The 10,349-nt window shown below is 43.9% G+C and overlaps 1 protein-coding gene across 1 annotated transcript; it reads left to right on the top strand.

Moving 5' to 3' along the window:
* Positions 1-5,157: 5,157 nt before the first annotated feature.
* rerglb (RERG/RAS-like b) lies at positions 5,158-9,378 on the top strand (the record flags this gene model as incomplete). The annotated part of the gene is made up of 5 exons (XM_080530432.1): positions 5,158-5,209; positions 6,211-6,267; positions 7,117-7,190; positions 7,922-8,070; positions 9,087-9,378. The coding sequence occupies 5 exons, from the start codon at positions 5,158-5,160 to the stop codon at positions 9,376-9,378; spliced, it is 624 nt and encodes a 207-aa protein (XP_080386558.1).
* Between the last annotated feature and the right edge of the window lie 971 nt (positions 9,379-10,349).

The following is a 10,349-nucleotide window of genomic DNA, read 5'->3' as shown; positions in this document are numbered from 1 at the left end:
AGGCCCTTGATCTCTGTTTGTTTAAAGTGTTCACATTACTGTATATGTTGCCTGGAACCTTTTAACTCATTCACTTTGAGTGTAATCTTCCACTAGGGGTGATTCAGAGGGTCTGACACACTTTCGGGCAGTGATGACGTACAATATTAATCCTGGCTCCCTTTGAAAGCCACTGGCTAGCTAGCAGCACCGACCAATTTTTCAAATTCAATTACCCTCCCATGTACTGATTAAACCATCATGTGTAAAGCATTCCACAACGACATGTTTCACTAAAGCATAAGAATAACATCACCCTGCGTGTTTGAGTTGGATGGTAATGAGAACATGGTTTGATTATGAAAGTGGTTAGCGAGCGAGTGAGTGAGTGAGGTTCTACGACTACAGGCTACCCAGTAAACAAAGAGTCCAAAAGACGTCCTCAGGGAAGCCGGAATGTGGGTTCAGATGACGTTTTTCTATTGACTAAACTGTCCTAAAGACGTCATCTGGACATCCTAGAAAGACGTCACCTGGACGTCCTAGAAACGACGTCATCTGAACCCACATTCCGGCTTCCCTGAGGACATCTTTTAGACTCTTTGTTTACTGGGTATCAGCAACAGGCTCTAGTAGGACTTCTCTTCTCTCTGGAATGGGCCCCTCTAGATTAATAAACGGGGGACCTGTCTACACTCTGGCGCGGGACCAGCTCTGGGGACCTGTCTAAGCTCTGGCCTGGGACCAGCTCTGGGGCAACTTTTCATCTGTGGCTCTGGATAATTTCATTACAAGTAAAAACATGTTGCGGACACATCTCTGCGCTGCTACATCAGCCTGTGTCTTTTTTACGCCAGATACTGTGATGACAATGGTCTTTTGGACAGACAGACAGCGCAGATGTTTCTGTTATTTGCTGGTACAGCAAGTCAGTTTCCCTTGAGATGCAATCAAGGCAGCCTATCATTTATGATGATATGATCATCCTAATGTCGTAGGATTCAGTGGAGTCTGGAGAGCACTTGCGGTGCAGAATTGTGGGCCATAAAACAATCACAAGCAGCCACGCAACAGTAAAACAAAGTTGATTTATAATTACAATTTCTAATGATTTATTTTTTAAAAATCGAGGGAAAATCGAGGAAAAGCTTGATAGATGTTGTGGATTTTTGCTGCACAGTGAATCAAGTATAGGTCCAGTACAGAGAGAGGTGGTTGGGAGTCCTAAGACCCCAAGATACTAATGGATAGTGCAAACGAGAAATATTATTTGAGCATGGCATGAACTGAGGAGTATTTATAAAGTGCCAACTCTGGCATCAAGAGGGAGCAGTGATTCGTTCGGATCAAAAGACTTCTCTCACATATTGAATGGGGAAGTGTGTCCAAACTTTTGACTGGTACTGTATGTCTTGTGAAAGCAAGTGTTGGTTCTGAGAGAGGGTGTTGACTGGCTGGACCGAGAGTGAATCCAGTTCTCTGTTAATAAAGGAACCAACCCTGACCTGAATTCTCTTTGCCATCCCGAGTGGTGATATAACCTTTCCTGAGAGAGAGAGAGAGAGAGAGAGAGAGAGAGAGAGAGAGAGAGAGAGAGAGAGAGAGAGGGAGAGAGAGAGAGAGAGAGAGAGAGAGAGAGAGAGAGAGAGAGAGGGAGGGAGGGAGGGAGGGAGAGGGAGGGAGGGAGGGAGAGAGAGAGAGAGAGAGAGGGAGAGAGAGAGAGAGAGGGAGGGAGGGAGGGGGAGGGAGGGAGGGAGGGGGAGGGAGAGAGAGAGAGAGAGAGAGGGAGAGGGAGAGGGAGAGGGAGAGGGAGAGGGAGAGGGAGAGGGAGAGGGAGAGAGAGAGAGAGGGAGAGAGAGAGAGAGAGGGAGAGGGAGAGGGAGAGGGAGGGAGAGAGAGAGAGAGAAAGAAAGAGATACTGGACAGTACATTAGCTTTTAACAAATAACATCTTACTAGTGCTGTGGCTCCAGATCCTGCCCTCCTACAGCCCCCCCCCCCCCCCCCCCCCACCACCACTCTGGTTCATCTCCACACACAGGGGCCTGATGCATCCTAAAATCAGATCAGAGTGCAGTCTGGGAGAATTCCCCCAATACCTGCAGGATTAAGACGCTGATTGTCTGCCTGACAATGCTGGAAAGAGACAGGGCTCCCGAGAGGCTGTCCTGCAGACAGACATGATGTAATAACTCGGCCTGCAGCATCTAAAACCCTCTCTCTACCCAGAAGGCCCCTCTCTCACATCAGCAGCGCACATAATTCCTTAACCTTAAACAATAGAGGAGGTCATATTCTTCAGGGCTGGCAGAGTTCTCTCTCTCTCTTCGGTTTCGTTGCTTGTAAAAGCATAATTTGATTACTGCTCAACTCTAGGGGAATAGTTCATAATGGTTGGAAACCATATGAATTACCTCTCCTCCTGCAGTGGGTAGTATATGAGGCCTGTTTTATATTAGCTTCACAATGAGAGTAGGGATATATCTTAATAGGTAAATTGTTTTCTGGAAGGCAATCGTTGCTTTTATGGAGAGTCCCAATCAATTACGGGTAGGGGTTATGTTTGTGGTATACCAAAATACCCCTCCATAACCCCATCGGTGAGAGACAGAGGTTGTCTTTCTTACAAAACAAATGTTAGCTTTCTGTAGCTAACTGTGTGACATTTTGGCTGTCTGGACCTCTAACCTGCAGTCATGAAAGGGGTTTCCATAGTATGGGTCCAAGAGAGGGAGACATTATACACTAAACAATGCAGCTGTAGTAATAGTAGCCATAGTAATTGGCTACCGGAGACGTGAGACACTGTAATTGGGCTGTTTCAACAATATCTATCAACGTAAGAATGGCCCAATCTACCAGTGAGTACATGCCTAGCAGCGCTAATGAAATGGTACAATAGTCATCTCTTTCAGTCATTCTGACCTCATTTACAGCAACGATTAGCTGTCTATGTTCACTATTGTGTCACAAAGTACTGGCTTGATGTTTTTTTTTCGGTCTCTATTAAAGAACATGGTAATTTATTAAAATAGTGATTTCACCGGCTTAATTATTATTTTTTAAATCAAATAGGCTGTTTGAAAGTCTTATTAGGTTGGAATAGTGATCATAACGCTCAAATAGGGTAGTTTTTTTTCTTCTTCTCCTGTGCATTGGTTATATTGTGCGACACCAGTTTTACTCATTCTAATGTATTCTTGACACAGAAAGGGCGAACGCGCCCCTGCATAATCTGGTCCTGCATGGACACATTTGGAGCATTTATTCTTGAAAGGGGGTCTGCGACCTTTCAGTCAACAGACATAAAATGAAACATAACAGGATAATAATGGGACACCTCTGTGAACTTTAGTGAACAATGAAAGGGTAGACAGGAAGAAAATAGCCTGTGTGGAAGGGAGAAAAATGAAAGGACTTTTGACTAGTGAAGCAGTCCATGAAATTGAAGTTTGGAAGATTGAATGACTTGGGGAGGGGGTGTTGGAGGGGGGGGGGTACCTCTCTTTCAAATGTACTGAACCCTGCAATCAAACCATGCCTTATACTCCGGACATATGTTGGCGTTTATTGCTGTGCAGTTGGAGCTTATGAGTTAGCCATGGTAATGGGGAGATATCCATGGTATTAACTGCGTCTGGTTGCTCTAAAGCCCTGTCCCATCTCACAGGTTCAGAAGCTCCGATTGAGTCCACATAGTGTTTGGAAGCTAAACGAATGTATTTAACTAAATGACCAATTACTTCACAAGGGGAAGAAGTTGAATTACACTAAACGTGCCCTTGAGAGAAATGTGGAAGTTTGTCAAACTAAAGCTACTTTGAAAGCAGTTCACTACATCAAGACGGCTTTGTCCAACAGGTACTGAAAGATGAAAGGTGACAGGTGAAAGATGACTGGTCCCTATGAAAGAAATGACCGAATCGCTCTGAAATCACGGAGCAAACAGGTGAGATGGAGCAATGTGAGAGAGGGGGAAGGAGTGAGGGAATAAATAGTAAGGACATTTGAAGTTCAAGGGCTGGAATAGTAGTAATAGTAGTTAGTAATAGTAGTAATAGTATAAGTAGTAATAGTAGTTAGTTATAGTAGTAATAGTAGTTAGTAATAGTAGTTAGTAATAGTAGTAATAGTAGTTTTGGCGGGGGGGAATTTATTGTAGTGCTCAGTAGCAATACATTGCTGAAGTAGTCAAAGAAGTAGTTAACTACTGAAAACATGACGAGGATTTGAATGTAGTTTAACTACTGTACCACCAAGCTACTGCAACATGTAGCTAAACGAATAGTTCAGCTACATGTAGTGGAACCTTCCAACACTGAGTCCACGACATAGTATGAACTCAGTGGCCAAAGACAAATCATACTGTAGATATTTACATTACCGGTATACTGTTATATGCAGTCTGCAGTTTATGCGACTTAATGGTCAACTACATCACGATTTGTCTCTGTCCTGCCCTGAACTCAATAAGTGCAATGAAAACAACAGCATTTCCTCTGGTGTTTGATCTGGGAAACACATCTCTGTTGTTGTTTTTTTTACGATAATAGCTACTATAGAAGGGTTTTTTACTGTACCTTTTAGCAAGATTTATTTGGAAGGTATTCAGTGTTGGGGTGACCTTTTTTTTTACAGCCTAGCTTGGCAGTGCACTCTCCTCAGAGTGGGAGGAGGGAAGAAACACTGTGTATGTATGCCTCTTTCCACATGCAGACAGATCTGAAGTGCAGCTCTAACGAGTGCACATACTGAGAGAGAGAGAGAGAGAGAGAGAGAGAGAGAGAGAGAGAGAGTTAGAGAGAGAGAGAGAGACAGACAGAGAGAGATAGAGAGATAGAGAGTTAGAGAGAGAGAGAGAGAAAGACAGAGAGAAAAAGACAGAGAGAGATACAGTAGATAGATAGAGAGATTGAGAGGTGGGAGATAATAATAATAATAATAATAATAATAATAATAATAACTTTTATTTGTATAGAGCTTTTCCTGCAAAAGTTGCAGCTCAAAGTGCTCTGAGAGAAAGAGAGAGAGAGGAATAGAGAGGGGGAGAGAGAGAGCGAGTTAGAGAGAGAGAGAGAGAAAGACAGAGAGAGAGAGATAGATAGAGAGATAGAGAGGGGGGTAGAGGGTGTACTGTATGTCAGATAGGCAGATAGGTCAGGTATCTTATCTGCAGACATGAATGACATCAAACTGGCTCTGCTGGGCAGTGAGGGAACAGGGAAGTCAGGTAAGTACATGACTGACGTCTGTGTTTGTGTACAGTAGGATTAACGCGTGGGAAAGACTTAAGTACTGCCCTGAAGTACTTAAGTTGACAAGTGTATTGTCTTTTGACTGTAGAGGGTATGCAAAGGTGTCCAATATCGAAAAAAAACGAAAAACTGTTGAGCTGCCTATTGTATCTGTTTTGTTTTTGTATGCAGTATGAAGTATAGAAGCATCTTTGTAAGACTTAGTCTTAACATTGTAGAGCTGTGCCTGGGAAGAAAATCACCACTTGCATTAACCACCGTAGAGAGGGAGAGAGTGATCTGAGAGACCATTGTTTTTGGAGCATAATTTCAGAAGAACATTGTCACTGTGTTTACCTAGGGGCTTTGGAGAGGAGAAATTAAGATTGACGGTTATAACATGCGACTAATTGACGAGGCGTTATTTTTCTTGTGACCCAGGGATAAAGTGTGGTCCCTCAGGGAAGGTCGCAAACTTTCAACTGCCGCTCTCTTGAGTAAAGAAATTAATAGTCAACCTATAAACATAACCTCTCAGATGTAGAGTGCAGAGCTCTGGAGATAGATATCATGGCAGAACCCACCTCTGCCAAATAATTACCCTGCCAAATAATAATATCTAAGTGTATAGGGAAAACACACAGGGGGTACGGTTATGTTTCAGCAGCTGTAGGGAACTCATGTGTGGGCAGAAACAGCACCAGTAATGTAATGTCCAGCAAGCGCCTGTTTGTTCACGGAAACCCAATCTCTGGCTTCTATTAGAGAGAGAGAGCCAACACGGTTTCATGGCAAAACTATGTAACGTAGACCAGCCTGAGCATGCAAGATCAGAGAGACACAAATTTGAAATTACAATTACCCAGAGTTCAGAGCAAAGTCAAGCCCTAGTTCCCCAAGGTGACTGGGGTGAAGGGTCCCTTTAATGTTATGCCATTAACAAGTCATAATGTCACCCCCCCCCCCCCCCCCTCCTGTCATCTCTCTCCCTCTCTAGCTGTTCTGGTACGGTTCCTGACAAAACGCTTCATTGGAGAGTACGCTTCAAACGCCAGTGAGTACACAGATTTCTCACACACATACCGTATCTCATGTAGGGTAGTAATATTTCTACAGTGTCATACTGTAATATGGCCCCGGGAACAAAAGTGTAAGATGAATTCATAGCTCAAGTCTGTTGCTACTGGCAACACACCAATGATATCAACAAGTTGTATTACAAGTCAGACCCGTTGGAGTCAGACATAAGTCCACATAAGATCCACCGTGAAAAAGTTCAATTCAACTGAGCCCAGTTCACAGCCATGTGTACCCTACACCCTCTACGACTGACTGACTGGCATATTTGAACGATTGTTAACATACAAAACGTGTTAACAATACAGTATGTTTCACTGGAATGAGAAATGGTTTGTAGGAATAATTGCCGTATGAAGTCATTGGCATGTGCACCTCTTCCCATTACTCATTGCTTGTCTAGGACATTGGAAGACGGCTGTCTTTACATGTTACAGTCTAGGGGCCGGAGGGGTATACGATTTCAGATCGTAAGATCTTTCCTCATGGCTAATTCCCTTAAACGAATTAACTTGTCTGCATCATTGGGGGGCAATCATTTCCCAGATTTTATAGACTTAACAGTAATCATTACTCGTAGACAAATTCAACTAGCACCACATTTTATGGACTTATTCTATAGGAAATAGCCTGTCCGTTGCTACATACAGATACAGCGCTGTACATTTAACTGTCCGCTCCTCTATTATATATATATATATATATATATATATATATATATATATATATATATATATATATTATTTGTGTTTATGAAACAAGGTCCTGATACACAACACATGTTCCTTATTACAATGAGCATCTCTTTGATCTTCTGTCGTTACAGATTCCCTATACCGTAAAAGGCTCTCCATCGATGGAAGACAGTTAAACCTGGAAGTCTTTGATCCATGTTCACAGGTATCTGTGCATATGCTCATATTCCTCACGGTAATACCTTGCAGTCCTAGCCTCGCCTGTTCTCAGAGGTGATTCCATATGGCTCATTTATGTTTTGTGCTGATGGGATTTATGATATCCCCCCCCCCCTGCAGCTGGGAACAAACTGTTCACAATGATTAGCCTTTGAAAGCTGAGACGAGTTGTTGAACATGTTCTCAGCTTAGGGCGGCTGCTGCATATGGTACCCTTTGCCACCGAGGTTTCTGTGTTTTATTATAATTTCCCTAGGCTCAGGTAACAGGATGTGCATTGTGCTCATCCGTCAACTTGTTTAGGGTGTGCTTTCTCTATGCATTGTACACCTTATCTCTTGTCTCTCTCTCTCCTGTTTTTTTCTTTTTTGGTATAAAAGCGGTAAGGCCAACAGGTGAATAAAGCACTGCTGACAACATGACACGTCTTTGACTTGACGTGTCTCTGCCGTATTGTAAATCTCCAAGCACCTGTGGCAAGCAAGTCTTTAAACGACATATGCTTACGCTCATTGGCCTTATCTCCCGTTACCGTTTCCTGTTACACGACTCTCTGATGGGAAGAGGGACTAAGTGGTCCATCATGTCTGCAAGTTTCCATTAGTCAGGGGATAGAGGATGTTCTGTGAGGATGTGTTGTTTATGACCTAGTGCCTACCCCCCCTCTCCCCCGTCCCCCCCTGTCCCCTTGCCCCTATCCCTCCGCACCACCAGAGAGAGGGGGAGACCAGATGTATCCTGGAGGAGCCGGTGGACTGGGCCGACGGCTTCTTCGTGGTCTACAACATCAGTGACAGAACCTCCTTCCTCAACGCCAAACACATCCTGCAGCAGATCAGGGAGGCGCGGGTGGGGGGCTGCAAGGGGTGAGTGGCTGTCTGTGACCTCATCCGCCGAGAGTTCCACGACGACCGGAGGAGAGGGGATTGGGGCTCTGATGAATTAATGGCTCCCACGTCCTGGAACGAACGTTTAGGGCTATCAGAGTAGGATTGTGGATCACAGTGTGGCACGCACCAGTTTAAGTAGCACCCGTATATAACATGGGTATTGTGCAACATTACTGTGCAGGTTACGGAGAGAATAGAGCTTCCAAAAGTCCAAAACGAACATAAAAAAGCGTCGGCCTTTGATGAAAACGTTACCTCTTACTCGTTTGATAAACATTTAGTTGGACGTATAGCCCCGGGGTTGCTTAATTATACGGCTAAATAGATTCTTACGCTCAATTGAATTTGTCGTAACGGCTTGTATCCAATTTCCTCCTCGGTGTTAATTAAAATAGGATGAGATATTAGAAGAGTGCGGAGAGACTCGGCCGGGGTCTTTGTTTCAGAAGAGAGTTATTTCCAGGGCCGTGCTGTGTGAAGTCTTAAGTTGAGGCAGCTGGGGAGAGATGAACGTCTCTCACACAACGGCCTCGCAACATGGTGTGGGTGGTCAGACCCTCGTTCTTGTATCCTGTAGCTTCTACTCTAACTAGACTGATGGTTTGACACCCCGTGAAATAGATGTGAAGCAGACGGCACCTCACACTGGGCAGTATATCAAAAGAAATGCTGTGAGCCCACAGGGCTGTCTGCATTATATCAACTCTCCATTACTTCACTGCTAGCCCCCTATCACTTGGCAAACCGGGTTTGTTTTTCCTTTGATACTGTACGCTCCATAAAGAATACGCGTCTCACTCGTCACTCGTTTTAACAGCCTCACTGATTTCAGAAACATCCAGAAGGATGGTTATACCGTCACCTAGCCAAGACACTTTAAAAAAAAAATGTATGATGATGCATGAGCTGCTATTGTCGGCTGAAGTGATTGCTCTTGGACTTGTGGGGTTAAGGGGCTAGTTTTTGACCGTGATGTGCTTTGGTTGGGACAGGGACAAGGACAAGGACAGGGAGGTGGACATCCCTCTCTGTCTGGTGGGGAACAAACAGGACCTGTGCCACGCCCGCCAGGTGTGCGAGGAGGAGGGACGTGCCCTGGCTCAGGAGAACCGATGCCTCTTCCAGGAAGTGTCCGCGGCCGAGGACTACCTGGAAATATCCAACCTCTTCACCAAGCTCATACGTCATGTGATGGAGCACCAGAAGTACCGCCGATACAGCGGCTCCAAGTCCATGGCCAAGCTCATCAACAACGTCTTTGGCAAGAGAAGGAAGTCTGTCTGAGGATGAGGGAGTGGGGGCGGTGGGGGGGTGTTGCTTGGGGGAGCAGGGGGGAGGGGGGTGATTCTTGACAGTCCCAGAAACCAGGACCAAGAGATATGGAGAGACAGCTTTCAGTATGAAAAGACTTCTCTGGAACAGCCTACCAGAGAGCCTGCGATTGGCCAAAACTCTGGAAACGTTTAAGCGAAAACCTATTTATTCAATCTCGCCTTTTAAATGTCTGCTACTATTATTGTCTTATTTCTCTTGTTGTTTTATTTCTACTGTTGTCTTATTTCTATTGTTGTTTTTATCTCTACTCTTGTTTCATCTCTATTGTTGTTTTATCTTCTTTGTTATCTGTGAAGCACATTGTGTCACATTTGTTGTGAGAAATGTGCTATACAAATAAAATTAGATTTGATTTGATTTGATTAGGATGACTCCTTGAATATGACCTTTTTTGCCTCTCTAGTGTTTGGTGTTTGTAAATGTTCTGGACTTCTGTGTTATTGATCCTGTGACGTGTTGGCATGCTTCACAGATGTAGAACAGTGACTGTTTACTGATATTACGGCATAATACATGTGTACTGTATTAACGGCTGGTGTTAATAGCTATTTATTCTCCTTAAAACTCCTTATAATGTCGTGAGGCAAGCTCACACATGTCTTTTCAGTTTAGGTGTCAACAAGACAAAGTGCCAGAGATATTGAACAAGTCTCCTTGATTTTAGGGTGAGGTTTAGTTACAGCCACTAAACCTGACAGTAAAGTTCCTCTTCCAATTCCAAACTATTCTAAGAAGCATATTATGCTTTTTTGGATCTAGAACAACATTTGTTGGATTTACGTCCAGGAATGTGCACCAAAGTCAAAATGTGGGCTACATTTCACCTCTCAGAGGGGGCAGTAATGACTTGAGAATTATGGGCAAATTGCCTCACTAACAACATTTTATGGCAAACGACTTCAAATAAATCTCTATTGAAT

This window comes from Nansenia antarctica (assembly GCF_963989245.1).
Source record: "Nansenia antarctica genome assembly, chromosome: 4".
Classification (NCBI taxonomy): domain Eukaryota; kingdom Metazoa; phylum Chordata; class Actinopteri; order Argentiniformes; family Microstomatidae; genus Nansenia; species Nansenia antarctica.
The sequence above is the reverse complement of the archived record's forward strand: the minus strand, read 5'-3'. Positions and strand labels throughout refer to the sequence as shown.